This window comes from Excalfactoria chinensis, chromosome 3 (genome assembly GCF_039878825.1).
Source record: "Excalfactoria chinensis isolate bCotChi1 chromosome 3, bCotChi1.hap2, whole genome shotgun sequence".
Lineage (NCBI taxonomy): Eukaryota > Metazoa > Chordata > Aves > Galliformes > Phasianidae > Excalfactoria > Excalfactoria chinensis.
The window spans coordinates 102078706-102100890 of NC_092827.1; the positions used below are offsets into that span (position 1 = coordinate 102078706).

Below are 22185 nucleotides of genomic sequence, written 5' to 3' on the forward strand. Positions count from 1 at the left end.
ATTATATTGTATTATATTGTGTTATTCTGTATTCCGATATAGTATTTAGTAAATAACTGTGCCTCCTTAGATTGTTGCCGCTGTATTTATTTTCCTTTTCCCTTTTTCCCTTTTCCTTTTGGGATAGCGGCCCTGCAGGCCGTCTATACCCCTGTCATGGGTGCAGGTAAATTTTAGGTTAACCCATGACAGCTTCTTTACCAATGAAATTATTTGGTGAGTTCAAAGGGGATGCTAGCCTATATACAGACACGAAAGAAAGAAAACTCACCTAGCATGCCTCGAAGGACTATTCAGCTTCTACAGGATCTATCCTTCTTAAAATGCACGTGCCTATGGCTGATGGCCAGCGTGTATTAAGCTTTGGTTTATACATGTATGTGGCTTGTAAAAGCATCAGCTGGCAGGCTAGATAGCAGTATGTGACAATCTTTGAAGACAGTCTTACTGTATGTGCCATGACAGTCTCGAGTCCAAAACAGAACTGAAAAGTGCCCTCAGAACAGGGACTTACAAGGACTACACAAAGAGAGGGAGAGTGCATGTCCAACTCCTACATCCTGATCATGAGAAAGAACAATCAACCATCCCATGCTTTATGAGCTTGTCCAAAAAGGGAAATACTTGTCAGGTATCCAAGACCTTGATGCTTCCTACCAGTATTTTGAAGCTACAGTGCATTCAAAAGCAAAGGCCTTGAATAATCCTGCCAATTCAGAGAGATTCACAGAAGTACACAGCTCACCTCTCAAGCCTGAAAGATGACATAACTTTTGAAAACAACAAATTCAGTCCAGGACAGTTGTAACTGCCACAACAGAAAGACAAACCTTACAATTTCTTAAATGGATTACATTTGTTTGACACAAGAAAATACTCACTGAAAAAAGAAACCACCCTTCCCATGCACCTCAAAGGCAACTCTTTCTGAAGCTCCCCTTCAAACAGCACATCCAACTCCTGCCAAAGCAAGCTGAGAAAAAGCTAGCAGCAGACAGAGGCTTAAATTGGACTGTACAGTTAAAACACACGTATCTAACGACCTACAACCAAGCCAGATGAAAAGACTGACCCTGTCCTTAAAAGATGGATGAGACAGAAAAGGAAACACAAAGTAAAAGCTTTGGGGGAAAAAAACAAAGTAAAATGTTGTGCTTTCTGAGCAAACTGTCAGAAGTCAGCTGAAGAGAGAAAAATGCCACAGACAGCTGCTTACTTATGAAAGTGTGTTGATGATTCTTTTCTTAAACTAGTTGACAGAAACAGACCAAATAACGGTTCTAAAAGTACAGGCTGTCATCTTTCTGGCAGAAAGACGAGACAATTGTACTTTCCTAGATAACCATCAGGAAGATGCAGAAGTGCCTATAGACAATGATAAATGAAACTTGTTCAAGTCTGGAAAATTGCCATTTGTTTGAGCAAAGACTGCCTTCCTCCGACTGTGATGAAAAGAAACTCAAATTAAGATGACCTATACAGGATCCTTCTGACACAAAAATTACCAGAGATGGAATGGGCTACAAAGGTTGCATTCCATGGTATTCTGGAAATTAGCTTTCTGCAAAGACACTGAGAAGTCTTCCCTGAATACATACACAGGAGATTAGTGAAAGAAGCCAGATGGTCAATGAGCTTATGTTCACACAGAACTTGGCACATTGGTTATTTGCCAAGTTTCACTGCAGTAAAGCCAAGGCACAGGTCAGCACCTAGGCTGCTGGTGGTGTTGTCTAGAGAATGTTTTACTTCTTACTTCAAAAGTTAATATCTGATCATGAAACACATATAAAAAGGCAGACACAGATCACACAGAATCACAGAATGACCCGGGTTGGAAGGGACCTCAAGGATCATGTAGTTCCAACCCTCCTGCCTAGCAGGGCCACCAAACATACGCCTTTACTAGATCAGGTTGCCCAGAGCCCTGTCCAACCTGGTCTTGAACACCTCCAAGGACGGGGCATCCACAACCTCCCTGGGCAGCCTGTTCTAGGACCTAACCACTCTCCTAGTAAAGAACATTTTACTTGAAAGATATAACCTGATGGTATTCTTGGCCAAGGAGAGAAGAGTTCTTTATTGAGTCTAAAATAAAGATAACTGATGGCATTCACTGAAAAGTAGAAGAAGAAACTAACCCCTGGGAGATTTCTTTGAAGACAGATAACTGAAGATCAATACAGACTCTAAACATGGACGCATGTAATAACGGTACAGCAATCAGTGCAATTTTAGAGTCTGTCATCCTGGATATGAAGCCTGACTTTCCATTTTCGAAACAAAAACATTTTTGCACCCTCACCTTGAAACCAAGACTTGCAGCAGTATTTAGGGCACCTCTTTTGAGAGCATCTTTGCCATACAGGTAGTGTGTGGACTACATGAAAGAATTCAATCAGTGTAGCACAGAAATGGAACACTGTCATCAGTGGTAACAGAGACAAGAACAAGCAGGGAAGCACGCTAAAAACTGAAGTATTTTGGTCATCAACACAAATTCAAGACAGGGCTGCAAATCAAAAGTTATATTTAAGTTCTTTTGCACTTCAAAATAAGGGTACCAATTTTAGAGGTAGTAAAGTTGAACTTAAAAGGCATGGAAAACATTCTGTGTTAGGCATACACCCGCTTACACCGAGGACAGCAGTACAAGTATACTGTTAAAAGATAGTGAAAAAAATTAAGTAAAACACAGAGTGACTGTACATGAGCTATAACTGAAAGATACCCCATTACTATTCAAAATTAGAAATATGAAGAACGTCACAAGAAATAAAAAAATAAATAATCAATACTTACCCCTTCCCACTGGGGAAGATTTTGAACAGAAACCCAAAGGCCTATAAATTCAGAAAACCAAAGTCTGCAAGAGAACATAATCAAAGTAACTTTTATGTTGTGAAAGCAACTCCTCCACTACTTGACATTTATTTCTCATTTTGCCAGGTGGTTTCAGAAACTCACCTGCCCTTCTAACTCATTCAAAAAAAAAAAAAAAAGCGATCAACACAGACATGCTTGTGTCACTGCATCTCCTATTGTATCCTCCCTACCTCCAACTCTGATCCTTATCACCTACTTCAGCTTCATCAACATATATTATCATTCTGGCACAGACAAACTGAATGAAAACAAATTCCATTCATTTCCTTCTAGTTTAGAATATAACATTTTTTCCCTATTGACCAATGGTTACAATTGTCATCATCTTCTATTCTGAATTCATCTGAAGCCAAGGATGCAAATCCTCCATGCCGGTCCCTTGCTTAAATCAATTCACAAACAATAAGGGCTGCTCCGAAAGTAACACTTCACATTTTATTACACTGGCCCAGAGGCAGATGTTGGCAGGACAGAAGTAGAGGATGAAGCTTCTGTTACATTTTGTTTTACATTTTGTTTATGTGACAGGTGGCAGCAGAAGAGCAGCCTGACAGAATGCCATCAGACACAGAAGTATGTGTGAAGCAAAGATATAGAACTTAATTCTTCCATGTGGGAAAAAAAGGCACCAACTGACATTCACTGATGCTGAACACTTATCGAGACCAAAAACGTGGATGTCAGCACTGTGAGGGGTGGGTCATGTGTTTCAGCAATGGTGACAGTGACATGAAAGACAGGCCATGTTCTGGATGGCCATGCAGAACTTTATGAGCATGGATGCAGGCCATTGTTCACTGCTGGCAAAAAAAGCATAGCTAATGTATGTAGTGTTATCATGCCCCTTGTGTCTGTTGTAGTTTCCATACAAATAAATAGGAGGCATTACTTTTGGAGTGACACACACATATTCACTTCCTTTCGTGGAAGTCTTCCCCAATCCTGTATCAAAAATGTAAGATCTGCCCTAACCAGTCAATGAAGTCCCTACACACACCTAATATTGTTGGCTTCTGCTTCAGAGTCAACCTTAAACACAATCCAGATAGAGAGACATTTGAAGGACAAGATGCTTTTTCATTCTTGAACTAATTTCCTACAGCAAACTTCTGACTGTCTCACATTTCTACATCTTGACAGTGGATGAAAAACCTCCCCCTCATTCTCAAATTCATAACAGCTGTAACTTCAGTCTATGTGAAAGCCACAACAGAAGCTGCACCAGAGGCATATTGGTGCTTAAAATTGTGTTATGGTTAATAATTTCTACCGTGTTACTATTCTTTCACAGGCAAAATGCATTTCATTCAATTTACTTTGCTTTGCTGTAGATTGTCCACTTTACTCTTGAAAGGATAAACTCAGAACAGGCACTAAAATGCCCCCAGATTTAGGGTGGGGGGGGGTGGGGGGGGGGCTCAGACAGAAACGTGAAAAACTGAATGAGAAGATCCTGGTAAGTTTAATCTCTACCTTGAAAAACAATCCTGAAAGCACTGTAAACAAATGCTGCACCACTGCAAAAATGGTTTACCTGAGTGACTTGAAATGTCATCCTGTAAAAGACAATTACATGTAACAGAACATTACACCAACAGACATTCAGTTACACTTACTTGAAACCCTTATGGTGAAGTTCAGGAGGAAGGGTAGTAGGCAGAAACAGTTCAAAGTAGGTAATAGCCTTTTGCATGGTAACATCAAAAGGGCACATTAAAGACCGCCATTCATCTAGCATCTCAGCAGTGGCATCTTCTGGAAAATACCTGAAGAAACCACCCGACATATAAGGAACTGGCTTTAAAAAGGAAGGGTGCTTGGGGGCACAGCTTGCTTTTTGTTTAAAACATTTAAATTCATTTAGCTATTTGTCTTAGTTTTACACTGAGACAGTGGCAATAAATAGGTACTCTTCAACTCCACTTAACCTTCACAAAATACAGTGTAAGATCAAGGAACATCAAAACAAATCATTTTAAGTCTCTACAGCTCTCTTAAGCTGCTAGCTAAATTAATTAAACTGGTTCTGGCATACACATTCTTAGCAAATGTAACAGCTAAAAAGCTGAATAACAATGTGGCCTTATCAAGTGATATGCTAGCTTAATTAGCTATTAAGGGATTTTCAGCCAACACTATTAAAAAAAAAATAAATAGCAGTTACAGTCTAAGATAGCAGCACTTTGTTTAAACATTACAACACAAAACATGTCTGTCGCTTAGTTTTCCACCTTAAGAAGCCCACGACCCTGAAGTATTGATCACACACAACCTCAGTAAAACAGAAAAGCCTCTGCTCTCCAACCCAAACATCTTAAGGTGAGCTAAAAGAACAAGAGACAAAAAATGGCTAACAGGGTTTGGTGGGTTGCTTTGTGTTTGCTTTGAAGACTTTTCTTTCCTCTTTTCAAAGTAATATTAACAATATCAGTTTTAGAAGAGTTAGTTCACTTACGGTCTGCAGCTCTTCACAAGCGTTTTTAGAACACTTTCTACAGAACTGAAACAAGAAAGAAAACATCAGGGATACTGTATTACCAAACTTCCAGGACAGCATAACGAACTATTTGATGATTCAGCCTCAAGAGTTTAAGATAATGTTGATGCAATTAGATGTCTTCAGTGAACATGCAGTAGCTAATCACCTTTCACACAGTCCAAATAATACAGATTAAAATTGCTTTCCTAGATACCTGGTTCTACTTTTCAAATATCATTATGGTATTCACCGAGTTCTGACTAACAAGTGAAGAATTATTACCCTTTCTAAGAAATAATGCCCTGCATTTAAATCCATGAATAACCAGCAAAGCAAAGTAACCCCTCAGGGAAGTTGCAAATAGGTCCAGAAATAAATTTGAGAATTTTTCACATAAATAAAGGCAACAGAATTAATGAAGTTATTGAAATCTAAACACCATATCTGACTGTTTCAACTTGTTTCTTTATTTTTAATGTTTACATTTTTATTTATTTGGTGGTTCTGATAAAGAGAAGCAAAGCATCTGTAAATCAATAGTTATTTCATTACCTTCCCCTCATGCTTTAACAGCTGATTTTAAAGTGTTTTACTCACAGTAGGAGAACACATTCTAGAACTACTACAGCATTTTAACATAGATTGTCACAGGATGCCAAGCTATTAAAAATAAAGGATTAAGGAAATAAACTTTAGAATAAACTCAAAAACAACAACAACAAAAAACAAAAAAAAAAAAAAAAACAAAAAACAAAAAAACCCAAAAAACAAAAAACAAAAAAACCAACAAGGGAGGCAGAGAGAGGAGACCACAGAAACCATAAGGTTGTTCATTTCCACATTTGCCAGCTCCGCCACTTACTAAAAGACTAACTCAAGACTAAACTGCACTTTTACCAAAGATCATTCCCCAAGCTCAAGTTCAGGCAGAGATTCTTACATATTTCAGATCCATTTGTGTATTCTTAATAGAAAAAACCTGCTTTCTTTAGATTACCACCAAAGAAAAAAAAAAGTGCTACAGAAATACTATTTTGATCAGAATAAAGATGATACAAGTTTATCATCTTTAGAATCTGACCAGAGATCAGTTTAGATGAGTCATTTCAGGACACATCAATACAGAGCATGCACACGCTCTCTCTAGTCCTACACACGTTAAACTGATCCTGAACAAGCTAGGTGAAACATCAAAGAATGAACCACTCCTAGAGCAACTTGTGTGAACACTAGGAAGGTTGCACACAACTTCCACAACTTGCTCTTACACTTCAACATCAAGTGCAAGCCACCAAAAGCCCACCCGGCCCTAAGAACATTGCTTCAGTTCAAGATGCACTCCAGAAGTTGCAAAATACTGTGCATTTTATCCACCAGTGATGAAGTAAATGGTATCTGACAGAACAAAAACTGAGTTTACTAACAGCTTCTAAAATACAAAGGAAAATGTCTAATCATTGATTAAACAAAAATAAGACAAAACTCCATAAGAAACTCATAAAGATTTTAGTTCAAAGTAAATACTATTCTTGAAAGAGTAAGGAAATGGGCAATGGTTGTTCCAACAGCAGATAGAGCATGAACCAGGAACATTCCTTAAGAGCATTAAAGAGCAATACTATAATTGGTTGTGTGGCAAAACAAGTATTCCTACACTATTACATTCTACTGAAGTAAACTATTATTGTGATGAATCAGAGGACAAAAGAATTTTAAGACACAAATTCTGATGGATGGAGATCGACAAATATTTCAAGTTCACAAGTTTTAAGTCCAATTTGAGCATGCAAGTGAAAGAAAGCAAAGGAGAAAGGACTGGAAAGGCTTCCCTTTTCCTGTCTTCTGATATCAAATTCAGAGAGAAGACAGAAAAACAAACCAATAATAAAACCCTAGCAAGATATTTCTTTAGAGGTGGAAGCTTCCATCTGAGATACAGTGAAACCACTAGCCAACTACGGAAGACATCTTGCAAAAGTCCAGCTGGTTGACTACTAGTTAGAAAAGACCAAAAGCTCTAACTGGGGAGAACAAGACATTGCTAGTTACTGTTTCCATTATCACTTTGAACCTGCTTTCTCTAATCTATTAGCAGTGGCTTCTGTTCCACTCTTGTTAGACTTTTTACGTAACTGTTACTATAGAACTGCTAAAATACCCACAATTATTGCGCTAGCAAATTGCTGCGTGCTGCTGCACCACTAACCTTAGCTAGGGATTAAGTGAGCACAGCAGCAAACAACTGCATACATAAACCACACTGGACTGGATCAACAGCACACCAAAGGTATCTGTTATTAATCACCACTACTGTTCATTTAGTGAGATAAAAAAATTTTATTATACCGCACCACATGCATTTATCACTAATCATTTTGGCTCTACGTGATTATCTCCCTCATTTAGCAAGGACATAATTGTTTTAATTTGTAAACCTAAATTTCCTGCCTTTTCAAAGAGAAACATGTTTCACTTCATACAACATTCAAACTGACACGCTGACCTCTACGCGATCAAAAAGCCATAAAAGCACCATTTTCAATTTCTCAAGACAGATTCAGGCCTTAAGGGGCATTCTAACCCTGCAGTGGACACTCCAGTATGAGAGTTTAAGACAATGAAAAGAGCAGCCAGCTAGAGTTTCCCAAGTGGCATTACTCCAGTGAGTTTCCAGCTACGTTGGCCCCAAATCAGTATGTAATTCAATTAGCACAACTAAAAACTTCTAAAGAAAATCAAACAATAAATAAATAAATACATACACAAATTTAAACAACTGCAATGCTAAAGTCTCTCCCTGACGACTACTTTGCTTCCACTTAGATCCCCTTAAAAACTATTTCTGAATTTACGTATATGCTACATCTGCTTGCTATGTTTTTATTGCAAAAATTCCTAGCAGACCCTACCAACACAGGAGCTTTGTCTCGCACTTTACAATGACAAGGTCATTGCTGAGTATGTTTTCCAGAATCTATTAGCTCACTGCCCAAGCACTTTCCATGATTTCATGGTTTTTAATAGCAAAGTAGACCCGCATGGTGACATGCGCTCCTGCACAAATGCTCATTTACCCGTTTTCAGACACTGAAATGATTCAAATGTAAAATTCATCTTTTGTTTGACCCTTAAAATATATATGCTGGTTAAAGTAGTTAGCATATAGCCACTTGATCAGCCACTTCACACACACTATCTTACTTCCCAATTAGAAACGTTTACATACAGTGCGACATTCTCATAAACAGTGGTGTAATGTTAACATTCAGTTTTCCAATACATTATTTACACAGAAATTACACCTGTGTGACAAGTGTTACAGTCTAACAGAACATGCAGAAGATTACACATCGGCCAGAGCTGAACAAAAAAAGTCATTCTTACCACCTATGTAATACATTAAGCACAAATGTTTTAGGTGAAGACATGCCTGGTCGATATGAACTGAATGTAAAAAAAGAATAAATAAAATTAAGACAGTAGTTAAATTATCAGCTATGTATCAAATTAACTCAGCTTTTAAAAATATCTCTTGACATCCACCAAAAAAAATACCCTTCAAAGTTGGCTTAAACAAAATGAAAAAGCACCGTATGAGAACAAATCGCACTGCATATGAAGTCTGATAGGTACTGCTATTAATAAAAGCTAGGTGTTTCAGACAGACCATCCAAACAGCTATCTATGGCCCAGCTTCACCTTCCTTCCCCTCTACACAGAAGCCTCCCTACCACCATACCAGCCTCTCACACAGAAAATGAGCGGCGACCAGTCAACACCCCCAGGGACAGTTAATGCAGGTGCTGGCATATGCATGAAATGATCCAACTGGAAAAGGCTCTGCTCCTTTTTCACTTGCAAGTAGTATCTACAATTAGCAAAATAATGCAACTTTGTACGATAGTTCACTTAGCAAATCTATTTTTCCAGCCACATAGCCAGTAGACAAATTCAGCGCTGAAGCTCTGTAACAAATTACAAAGCTACATGAACTTTCTGCTAGTGTCACATATCAGCAATAGGATCTTGCATTCAGCAAAAGGAATCCGTGATAAGACTTCAATATTCACAGGAAGAAAGTCATTTTTAAAGTAATTAAGGACTTCTGTTCTCTTTTACGTGAAGTTTCAGTTCAAATAAGCTGAATTATCTATGTAATATCTTTTGTAATTTACAGAGCAGGACCTCCTCTAATTGATATTATGACAAAACCTAATGCTGGCAACCTGACAGACGGGGAGGGGCTGGTAGCTCAAGCAAAGCAAAAATAAAGTTTGTATTATTATAATCTGTAAACCATTTCTTAACTGCACTGAAAACTGATTTATCTATATCTTATCACCACTCTGAATGTGTGTGTTTACTCCCTACAGAAGGCATCTCACTCTTTTCATGCACATTCTGATTTACACCTAGAGCACAGACACAGGGAACGCTTACAGTGCGTATATTGAAGAAAAGTACCACTTTTTATTCTCCCACACCCTTACTGTGTTAACACATGGAACAGTAGTCCTACATACATAACCTACATACTATTTAAAATGTCAACGTTAAATCCGTTAAGCTGTAGGTTGTCATCCCAAAGCAAGTTGGAGACCCCCTGCTTCAGAATACTTAGTGGTGAACCCAATTACCTTCAGAAGATAGAGCATAACAAACACAGGTTATTGGCAGAAGGATGCACACAATTTAGCATAGTCTTACACACAGCTACCAAAATACAGGTCATTGAAATATCAACAAAATAGATGCAGTACATCAAATTATTGATAGCAAAGAAATTTTTAACTGTACTTTCAAGCATTACATGTACTTATTGCTGGTCAAACATTTAAAAATGCAGACTTACTTAGGAAACCAATTTAATCCAAGATGTTCTGTTTTGGAGTATAATATCCTTTCCAACATTTCGCAAAGCGGTCTCCACGGTAACTCTAAATCATCCCTGGACAACAGTTCTTTTTTCCTAATAAAAGAAATAAAGCACTTTAGGATTGAACATCTACACCGAGCGCACACCAGAACACCGCAGAACAGGAACTGCTCTGAATCATGCTTATCTTCAGCATTTGGCACATGCTGTGGGAAGGTCAGGCAACAAAAAAAAAAAACCAAAACCAAAACAAGCCACACATCATTTCTGCATGAACTCAAGCTGTCAAGATCTTCAGCAAGAGACTGACTAAGTGAAATAAACATTACTGAGTTGTGAGACAGCCTTCACCTTCTCCCTGTCTGGGATTCAATATTAGCACTTAGCTCTCTGATGTTTGCTTTTTCATAATATGCAACACTGTCCCCCCTTTACCCACACGACCACCAGTATGACTTTGAAAGGGGGACAGTGCACACGTAATGCAAACTCTTTTAAATCAAGATGATCTGTGCACAGAAGGTAAAGTGCAGCAACCTCCAGTAGTGACATACACTGAAGTACATAACATGAAGCAAGTGAATTGGATCAACTACTTAGAGAAGAAAATTTTAGTAGTCAGCACGATTCTGTACTTACTTTAACAGGTTTATCAACAGGCGTGCAAAACCTTGCATCATGCTGATCTCCAGCTTCGGGATTGTTACCAACTCATACAACAATTTGATAAAAAGCACATGATCTTCTTTGCTAAATTTTCTCCCATACAGCCGGATATACCTAAAAATAAACCACAATAAGAGTAAGCAATAGTCTCAAGCATGTCCATTTCATCTAAGACCTGAGCCAGCTCCTGTTATTCAACAAAACAAAATAAAACCCACCTTGCACATCTAACCAACAAGTGCATAATCAAAGAGAATCGTGGGAATATTTTGACAACTGAAATCAACTATGGAAAAAAAACAACCACAGTGACCAAATAAAGTACTGCCTTGTACCTCAGATTGATATCCTATATACTATATCTCTGGCATAGTCTGACTGCTCTTCTATACGTATAGTGCTCAGAAATTAGAATAAGCCTATCAAGAACACCTGTTTTATAATCAGTGGCAACCCTAACAGTCCATTTCAGATTTCTTTTTGCTGGTCAGGAAGCCAAGGCAATCACATTCCTGTAAGGCACAAACCTGGAAGAATTAGGAAATACTAGTAAGTGGCATTTCTAATTACTACAGGATCCTCCGTACTCATAATTTGTGTTGCTTCTCCTATGGGCAAAATTGGAATTTAACCAATCTTGGTTTAGTGCGCCTAAAGCCAATTTTACAACATGAAAGAGTTATATAAAAACAGAAGTGTGCTAAAAAGCAGTTACAGATCAAAAGCATGATTTGTTTTCAGACTAATGAGGTAGAAGAAACATTACTTAAATAACCAGGAAGAACAAAGACAGTTTATTGCCTTCCAAGATTTCAGAAACAACATAACAATGTTCACACCAGACACCACAAACACAAGGGTTATATTCTTTCACCACAGCTCAAAATATATTTGCCACCTAATTTAGTCCCTCCATATCCCCATGTATTTAATTTCTTAAAAACAACAACAACAACCAACCAACAACAAACAAACAGAAAACCCTACAATAACTGTCACAAGCAGCTTTATTGTACTCATTTTCAGCTGGAGAACTTTAAGGAGGGGGACAGAACACAACACAGAAACTACTTCAAAACAGAGTTTCAAGTGAAGACCAAATCTGAACATGCCCGTATGGCTAACCAATGTTTTCAGATGTTTGCTGGTGCTGTGCTTCACTTCTGTCTCCCTTATAATCACTATTTTTAAAAGCCAGCTTTGGGAAAGGTGCTTGCTATTTCCAAACTGAGACAGAAGAAAGGAATGCGCTGAAATTCATGACAGTTAAATTCTTAAAGTTATGCTAGAAGCTTTCTGATGTCCTTTATAAGGCCCTAGCAGAGCATTCTACACTTCACACAACTATGAACTGCCACCCACCTCAGAAGCGCACTCCCTTCCTATGACTGCTCCAGCTACTCTGGAGCAGTCATGTACTGTCCTCTGAGCAGCTAGTAGACAAAATGCACAAGATATGAACTGTCAAACAACAACCAGAGGAGAAGCTTATTGGTTGTTTTGGTTTAAGATTCAGTAGAAGCAAATCAACCCAAGCTCTGAGTGCACAGTGGCAAAGCTTTAAGGCTCTGCTCTGGTAATGCAAAGAATGCCAGCCCTCGCAGTACTTATTTGGTATGTGGGACAGCACATCACACAACACAGTGCTGGAACTGCTGCAGGAAAAGGTTAGGGAGGAAACAACGCTGAAAGGGACCTGCCGAAGATACTACTCGGGTAGTATACGCTCAATAATCTTCAGAGGGACAACCATAAGCAGACACTGATTAAAGAACAAAAACAAAGTTAACTGCCTCAGATACTGAATTTGTTTTCCAAAATTGACTCTTCCAACACTGTAAAATGTAGTCGATTACCAGATCTGTTTTACTTTTAAATGCATCACACTCCTCTGCAAACACCAAGGCCTCACCCAGCTGCCTAGATGTAAAGTTCATCTCCTTGAATAAAACACACCCAGCACACAGGTCACAAGGTGCCACAGGAGCACATGAGGTTTGGATTCAACAGCTTGACGACTTTTTTCTACTCCACCACTTCCTCATTCCTAAATTTAAAACTCTCTCACCTTCCGGAGTCACCCTCAGCTAATAATCTTACTCAAAGGCTGTTTCCTTGAATAGATACGTTCATGGAAAAAAAAAAATCCCCTTGCTTTTGCCTTTTTCGTTTCCCACTCCCCATTCATCCAGCTCCACTTTCCTTGGAACACACAGTTGGACAGCAGCAAGGCTTGAGCAAACCAACAACCACTGGTTTTCAAAGATGGAAAAAAAGCCTATACAGAACTACTTCTCGCTTCTCTTCTTCTTCCCTGTTGATTTCATCAGGGGATTTGCCTTAAATGAACAGTATTTTCATTCATGTTCAACACAGAAGTGAAAGAGAAGCAAACTGTGTCCACCAACACAGGCCCTTCAATCACGTGGATGAGAAACACCACCCACCTACACAGCAACTACCAGCAGCTGAACACACTTTTCACTCATGTGGAACTGCAAACACAGAGAATCCACAGAAAACAATGGGTGACAACTTGTTTTCCCCTCCTTAGCCATCCCTTACTTCCCTTCATCAAAAGGAGAAGGTCATAATTCAACGTCATGACCAAATCTCCAAGCAATTCTCCTACAGGAATGTACTTCTAGAGTATGTCTGATAAATAACCCCTAAAAGGCTCATTTCACCATGGAACAGAGGCTTCTGAAATCAAGCTTAGCCTCTAACAACTTCCACGTTGTTGCCTTTTGATCATGACACACACATCTCCAGACATTTGGTAACAGAGTTCTACTACACCAAATGCTGTTTAATTAAGAAGCTGAGGACAAAAAAAGTGCAAAGAAATGTACAGAACAGAAAGATGTCACTTTGCTGAGTAACTTGGTGCCAAACTGCTCCCACAGTTACCTGTAAAAAAAAAAAAAGTGATTAAGAACTGAAAATTCTCTTTGCAGTTCCATCTTTCCTGCACTGAGCACGGGGTCTCTGTAAGGAAACAAACCAACCAACCCAAGATTCCATTCCATCCCCCTCTGTAGATATTAAGTGCCCAACCTCTCACTCCACAACTACAATAGGCCTATTTTTAGGATATGAACTCTCGTATCAAGTGGACATCCTAAATTATCCTAGAAGTTGGCTGCCCTACTGGAGTTAAAATTACCTTCACTTATGAAGCTGAATAGAGCTCTCTTGAATTCCTAGCTATCTGCTCTCACTTTCTAACACATAGGACAGTGTTATGATTGGCCTAAAACTCAGAATTTGACAAACTGCATTGAAAACAATAACTCATGCCCACTAAAACCCCTCAAATCAGGTGTATGTGTACACTGTACGTGCACATAACCACCACATACCCAAAAGGAAGGCTTATATTTTTCTGTTAATGATGAAAGGGAAACAGCTAGGGGAAGAAAAAAAAAATACATTGTGACAGCAATTAAAATACTTCAGCAGGTCCCACTGAGAGGCCACCATCCCCAAAACAGCTGAGATACATTTTTTCATACCTCGCACCTCAAAGTCATCTTGTAACAGACAAACACACAGAATGCCACTGCCAGGAACAGAAGCCCTGACCCTCAGCTCTAAAGAAATCCACCCTCACCTACTTGAGCAGAAAGCAAAGGAAGACACTTGTGTGTTTTTCAGGCTACAAAGTCAACTGAATGTGCTTATTTGTTCATACTGCACTCATATGAGCATCTACAGGCTATGCCCTAAAAGAAAACCTATAAAGTTTCAACACGACACATAAAGAAGCGAATACAATTGAAATAGCGATCTACTTTTGACCTATGAAACAACAAAAATATGATGCAAGTCCATTTAAACAAATGATTTTGATGCAACGTGCTCTGTTGGGCTTTTTTTTGGGACACTGTAGCAAGTTATACAACAGCCGACATTTGGTTTTCTGCTTTCACAACAGGATTAGCGTCTTATAAGATACAGATTTTGCCAGCCAAAGTTTGGGGAGTCTCGGGGTAATTATTACATTTGAGTGCCAGTCTTTGAGGCAAGCACTTTCCCTTGCACAAGGAGCCTCATTGAGTCATAAGTTACTTAAATAGCTGTCTTCACAAGGCAAAGCTGTCTTGCTACACACTCTGCATACACATCCCACCAAAGGATTCATTTACATGGCTCAATGTTACACATAAAATGCAAATTATGCAAATTAGATTACAGTCATTTTATCTGATAAGGGCCATTTTTGCTCTTCCCCTCCCCCCCTCCCATCTCAGTTCATGACATCAGCAAGACAAGAAAGCTCCTTTTAAGATAACAATGTGCAAGTCATGCTCTCAATTGCTGAGAGTATAAGAACTACAAGACCTCGGGTCAGCTGTCATCCCAAAGTAAGAAAACAGAAACTGATCTCAAATTCTTAATCCATAAAAGATTTGAGGTTCACTTTCATTCTTTGTACTCTCCAGAGTTAATTCCCAGCTGCAGGAAGTTACAGAGCACCTGAGAAGGCACAGCAACACTAGTGCACAAAGCTCAGAACATGATATAGTTGGGAGACGTTTATCTAGGCCTAAGCTTATAGCTTAAGCCTGCAGAACAACTCTGTCAAGTTCAGCTGAGGAGCAAAAACACCTCTCATGTTCGGTACAGGCTTATTTTTAAACCAGTGCCACTGTTTCCTTCTCTGCCTGTGACCACATGTGCTTCAATGCTTGCTTACGGCCAGAAAGAAATCTTTGGACTAAGAGGCATCAGACAAGTTGCACAACACACAATGAATTCAAACTTCAAAGAGCAGGTGGGAAACCACAAATTACAGCCTCCCGACGTTCCTTGTGATTCACACAGTGGCACAGCAGCAGCTCTCAGCAGGTTAAAATCAGTGCCCTAAAGCTTAAACTGCTAATGGTCATGGCAATGACAGGACATGGGGTAATTCTAACACAACGCCATACAGTTTGTAAGGATTTACGTGCCACTTTTAGCTCAGGTGCCTCATGTAGACCTTTATCTTCATAACAGCAGCTTACTTCAGCTGTGTTAGTATGTGGAGCTCTACCACAACTTCAACGAGGCAACCGAAAGCAGGAGGAGCTTCCCGATGGTTGGCCGAGGGGGCGGGGGGGGGGGTCACAAACCAGGGCTGCGCTGCTTCCAAGCAGGTTAAACTGTCACACAGCGAAAGCACGTGAGTCATTTTGAAACCACCGACGTAGCTCTATCTAAGAATGCCTCCTGGCAAACAGAGGCAGTTCAGTATGTACACACCGAACAGATCTGAATGCCCTATTTATCAACAAGACCATTAAAAGAAAAAGGGAAGAAATGAGAATTCCACGAGAGGCTTTAAGAGTCCGTAAGGACACAGCTCGTCATTCCTGGCACAGACACGACAAATTACGGAAATACGTTTACCAATGAAGTCAGGACACGGGCAGCGCGGCTCTCCGCCTGCTGCTCGCACAGCGCTAAACCACGGCACGACTCACGCAGAGATAACGCCTCGCACGACCCGCTCAGAAAGGCGAGAGGTCAGGCAGGTGGCCAAGCAGGGAGCAAACAACCAAAGACGGTTTCGGATAAAATGACCAGCTGAGAAAAAGCCAGTTCCGATCCGCAGCGCTCGCAACGTTTCGCAGACGACGGGCCAGCTTTGTCCCGCCGCCCCAGGCCACCCGAGCCCCCCGCGGCCCCGCGCCGAGGCTCCGCCCCGAGCACTCACGTGGAGAGCTTCCTGGTCCAGAAGAGACCCCCGGGCCACAGCTCCTGCAGCTGCACGGCCCGCGCCAGGTTGCCTTTGATCTGCGCGAGGAAGCGGGCCGCCTCAGCCTCCAGGCGCTCGCCGTAGGGCAGTAGTTTGTTGTAGACGATTTCCTTCTGCGGCGGCGGTAGTGCCATGGCCGGCCCCGCTCTGCCCCCCGGCCCGTCGCCGCCGCCGCCGCCCTCCAGCGCTCCGGCAGCAACGCGCCGTGTCGACTCCACTGCGAGCGAGCAAACGGCCAACGACCGCCCGCCCCGCCCCGCTCGCTTCCGGCGGAAGGCGGGGGCTGAGGGCGGTTCCCGCTCGGCGGAGCGCTTCCTCCGGTCGAGGGACGGGGGCCCGTTAGCGCCCCGCGGCTGCTCTGTGGGGTTGACGCCATTTCGTGAGAGCTGCCCCGTGCCGGGCTTCGGGCAGCGCCGGCAACCTGGGCGCTCCGGGAGTAGCGTGCGGCTGTGGAGCCGCGCTGGGGAAAGGCCCTCGCTCCCACTCGAGTTCAGAATTCACTCTCTGTGGTTTTGCGGTTCGTTACAAAGCCCTTCTAAAAAGCAGCAGGGATCCCCAAGTACGAGGCATAAAGCCGTTCTTCCACCGCCCGCAACTACTGACCTGAACGTCAGTCACAGAAACGCAGAATCGAGGATGTTGGAAAGACCTCTTAAGATCATCCAGTCCGACCCCAGCCCACCCCACCGTGCCCACTGCCCACGTCCCTCAGTGCCACATCCCCACGGCTCTGGGACACCTCCATGGACGGTGACCCCACCACTCCTGGGCAGCTGTGCCACTGCCTCACCGCTCTTTGGGAGAAGGAATTGTTCCTAACAGCCAACCTGAACCTCCCCTGGCACAACATGAGGTCATCCCCTCTTTTCCTTGCCCAAAGGAGCTGATGTGAAACGGGGATAGAGTTTGTGATGGGACTAATTAGTCATGGGGTCTGATAGCAGATTGTGCGGCTGCCTAAGAAGCTTATAGCAAATAATAACGCTTGTCAGTGAGACAGAGCTTGGCGGTGCCTGGTCCTGCCGTTGGCCTCTGTGGGTGTTGGATAAAGCTGCAATGAATGTGTGATAACAAGCAGTGCTGATAGCTGTTATCTCCAGCTGTCTCCTAAATATAATTGTTAATTGAATTTCCCCTCAAGAATTACATCGTGACCATTGAACAGCTGCAAGCTCATTAGATATAAAGCAACTGTCAAGGGCAAATCCTATTTTCTGGTCTTTCCATTCAAACTAGCCCTGTTAACAAAAGAAAAAATGGTTAACTAAACGCTGAAAAATACCACAAAGAGAAGAAATGCAACCAAACATCTGTGTGCATTAAGCCATGATGCTCAGGTGTTCTCACAGTGTTTTCCTGGAGAGTGCATTTGTACCATATTGTCACCATGTGGGCCAGGAGCTGGACTTGATGATCCTCATGACTCCCTTCCTACTCAAGATGTTCTGTGTTTCTCTGATCCTACACGCATTTTGTACCACCTGCTAGATTTATTGCCACTCCAGTGCAGCAGGAAATGATCCAGTGTGTGATCCATGCACCAGTTTGAACACTACCTCCACCTACAGACATCACCAAATAGTCAGCACAAGTGCTGTCACTTTCTTCTGCAGAAAAGTACCAGTAAAGCAACACTGTGTGAATAAATTTTACCCAGATGCATAAAGGAGGCTCTATGCTACTTGGTACATCAAGACTTTCTTGTAACATCTTGAGAAAGTGGAAGTCAAATAACATCATTTCAAAGCTTCAGTGTAAGTAATTGTTCAGAGTTATGGGATGAGACTGGGATGACACTTTGCTATTTCCCCTACTACAAACAACCAAACATTTTCAAGCTGGTATTGCCGAAAACAAGAGAATTTTGCTTTTTCTCATTTGCCTACACCTATGTTTTTAATAGAAGAAAGGTGATGATGTATAAGGATAAGTAAAAATACTTTTTGGATATTCTAGATGTGCCTTGAAACTGAAAAATCTAAACTTACTTCTTTCTAGTCCAGTTTTCAGAAGCTGAACTTGGCAGATATGTAAGGAATGTCAGAGCTGCTCTCTGTTGCTTCATAGTTACATTATTTTATACATATATATAAACACAAAAACATGAGCACTGACAGCCTTGGGATGCTTGTTTAGCTGGACCATCCAATGTCCTCATGTGTGACTGCAGTACCTCAGGCACACAACTGCCTTCCACAAGAATTATACACTTACCTTCCTGGCAAAAAACGTGCAAATTGTGCTATCAGTAGCTCGGTCACACTGCTAACTAATTTGACCTCACTGTTGTCAGAAATGATTCCTATTTTCAGAATGAAACAAGAAGAAAGGAGAACTGAATCCATCTGCAATTACAACAGTAATCATACATATAGAACCTGTGTTTTCAAAATATTTTCTGCCAGTTAAATGGTTTACATTGGATAATTATTAAAAAACAAATCCTTTCTCCCCAGTGTACTGCCATTCTGCTATTTAAAAGGAAAAAAAATATGACACGTGTTGCCAAGTGAGTCAAAAATACATTTGTTCTTCAAGTTTGCAATCTGTTTTGGCTGTAGCAGTGTGTAAAAGCACATTTGGTTCCCAAGTCATATGATGAAGGACTAGCTTTCAAAACAAGGAGCCCGTCTGTGCTACTTGCATCAACAGCTTTTTCCCTCTCCTATTAAGTAGGAGGAATATGAATCAAGAGCAACCTAAATATGGTTGCCGCTTGTTTTGTTTTGGCATTAAATCCAGCTTTCCCATTCATGTGAAATTTCCAGTGTTAACAGTGGATTGACTAACATTGTTAACACATTCCCCTGTTGGATGGCATGCTGCCTTACGTCAACTAACAGCAGTAGTCATCAGCAGTTAGGAAACTTGTCACTCGACCCTGACGGCGGTTTCTGCTCTCTCAGCTGTCAGTCAGGTACTTTTCCTATGTGGATGTTTTCCTCGATGACCCATCTGTACTTTCTGACTGAAGTTGAAAGTTGAATTTTTTTGAGTGACAGACTTCTACGTATATTAGGCTTTGGAAAAGAAAACTCAATCCAACATGAGCTTCATATTATCTGTATGATATTTACCCTGCTCAGTGATACCCCTGTACCTCAAAAGACACCCCTGCAAAAATAAAGCGGAATAGCTTGGTGTTTTTTTTTGGTGGTGGTGATGAGGATCCTCAGACTTTCTCATCTCCATGTTTCTAAATCGGTCAGTCACCCAAAGCAGGTGCTGAGAGATGGCAGAGACAACCAGGAAGCTGCTTCCATGCTGCTCTCCCACTTGCAGAGAAGATGACATTAACATACTTCCTCCCAGAAGGAAACATCCGTAGTTACTTGCTGCAAGTCTTTAGACTAACAAGGCTATTTCCATTGCTAGAAGCTGCTCCATCCCTTCAAACAGGGACCTGAGAAAGGACTATAATTACAGCTTTCTGTTTCAGAGTGTTTACTGCTCTGCCCCCTGGGAAATTAAGTTACTGTAAGGATTTTTGGGTTGCTGAAATTCCTTGTGTGGAATAAACAGTGAAGGGCAGTAATTATTGCTGCTCATCTTCCCTCCTGCCCTTTCAGCTGCAGCTATTACTGTCTTGGGGAACAATGAGCAAGATGGCAGTAGGGTTAGTCACTCTAAACACTGTTCTGAAGTGTGTGAATGCAATCCAAATCACTAGTTTTAATCAAATGAACGGAGGCGCTGATTTTAAAAACAATACACGGTGCTGGATTGTAGCTGGGAATCTTGTCTGGAGACATCGCTTACCACTTTTGCATTATTTTTAAGAAATCTGGGAAATGCTGCTTTGCTTAAATACAGGAAACATTTTGGTGAGCTTGAAGGCTACAACTTAGGAATACTCTTATTGCATAAACTTCTTTTAATCAGGGAAGGTATCTATTTGGAGGATGGAGGCAAAAGCAATGACAGCATCTGAATAAGGTGCCAAGGAACTTAAGCTTCCTGTATAGTACAGGCCAAAAATAGGTTCTTCTGAAGCGTGACTCAAAGTAACTAATTTTAGGTCCATAAGTAAGGCTGTCTGAATGCTCTATTACGTGTTTGAAGTTGGATGGGTGGCTCAGTGTGATCTAAAGTACACATCCTGCACACTGATAAAATTCTGTTTCAATAATCCCACATGATAATTCTCTCAGGTGAGCCTATGCTGTTTGGAAAAGAATTTGAACAGAAAAGGGAATTGAGTCATAGAATCACCAAAGCTGGAAAAAACTCCGAGACCATCCAGTCCAACCGTCCACCTACCACTAATACTGTCCCACAAAGCCACATCCCTCGGTTCAACATCTACACAGCTCTGGAACACCTCCAGGACGGTGACCCCATCACCTCCCTGGGCAGCCCTTTCCAGTGCCTGACCACTCTTTTGGAGAAGAAACTGTTCCTAGTATCCAAACTGAATCTCCCTTGGAGCAACCTGAGGCTGTAACTCAAGGCCAATTGTGAAGTGTTTGAAGTGTTAATGCGGTCACTTGTATAATTTGTAAAGTTTTATTACGCAGTCAGGGCTGACTCAGTACAGGCAACATTTCTATCTTTCACCTTCCATTCTTGGAGGTTGTGCTTATGAGAGTCTTGGCAGTAAAATTCATCCTCGGTGTTGATTCATAAGATGTTATCTGACCTCTCTTTAACAGCTAAAGTTAGTGGGTTACTGTTCTTACAAGAAGTGCAGTCTGTACAAACACAGGACCAAATTATCCCTGGCAAAATCGTTTATAGCAGAACTGATGTTCCCTCTCCACTTCCTGTTCCTTTTTGTTGCCTTATTGCCTAAGATTTGGAATGCAAAATTATCTTAAATTCACACATGAGACAGTTTGTTCCATCTACATATCTGAAGCTCCTGAAGATATCCCTGGAAACTGTTGTAGCTGTAGGGAGACAAAATAACAGACTTGAGCCTCATTATAGGAACCTCCTGCTGATTTCTTTCCAAATTATTTGTAGTTATTTGAGATGAATAATAATTCCTTTGATATGAAATAAATGAAGCCAACTCTGGAATAAAAGGCATGACCGTTTTCATTCTTCCCCCTCTTGAGGGGCTGAAACATGGATTTTTCAGCCTCACCATTTTGCCAAACTGAAGCCAGAGGCAGAAGAGCATCTAATGACAGCAAACTTGCAAAGGTCTGTTCTACAGATTCTGCCATTGCAGGAAATGAGGGAAACAGTCCCTCAGTAGCCATCAGTCTCTTGCATAGAAACTGCTCATTAAGGACTTGGCAGTTTCAAACAGCTACTTCATGTTTGGATCTGAAGCAGACCTCTCAAACAGCTACTCCAGAACTGCAGCAGACCTCACTCCTTTTTATTTTTCCTTTCTTTTTTCCCCAGTGCTAAACGCCTGTGCTACATCTTCATCTGCAGTTCTCATTTCTCTGCCTTGTCTATTCAATTCTCCCCTCCTGGTCTCCTTCCAGCTCTTAGTAATACAATGACAACTACATAGAAACTTTCTGGGCAGGATTTATCTTTCAAAATGGGAACAAATCATTACATTTTAACTTGCTTGGT

General features: G+C 41.0%; 1 protein-coding gene across 2 annotated transcripts in view; it reads right to left on the bottom strand.

The window, feature by feature from the left end:
* The window catches only part of PSME4 (proteasome activator subunit 4), a 63414-nt gene extending 46500 nt beyond the window's left edge, over positions 1 to 16914 (bottom strand). The window contains exons 1-6 of one of the 2 annotated variants that reach the window (XM_072332261.1): positions 16609 to 16914; positions 10881 to 11021; positions 10218 to 10334; positions 5342 to 5386; positions 4503 to 4652; positions 2803 to 2866 (exon numbers count right to left, since the gene is read on the bottom strand). In XM_072332261.1, the coding sequence (XP_072188362.1) occupies positions 2803 to 2866; positions 4503 to 4652; positions 5342 to 5386; positions 10218 to 10334; positions 10881 to 11021; positions 16609 to 16784 (693 nt within the window). In that variant the 5' untranslated portion in view covers positions 16785 to 16914. Of the gene's footprint in view, positions 1 to 881; positions 929 to 2802; positions 2867 to 4502; positions 4653 to 5341; positions 5387 to 10217; positions 10335 to 10880; positions 11022 to 16608 lie in introns of those variants that run through there. The other variant, XM_072332262.1, reaches the window with a different exon arrangement.
* Between the last annotated feature and the right edge of the window lie 5271 nt (positions 16915 to 22185).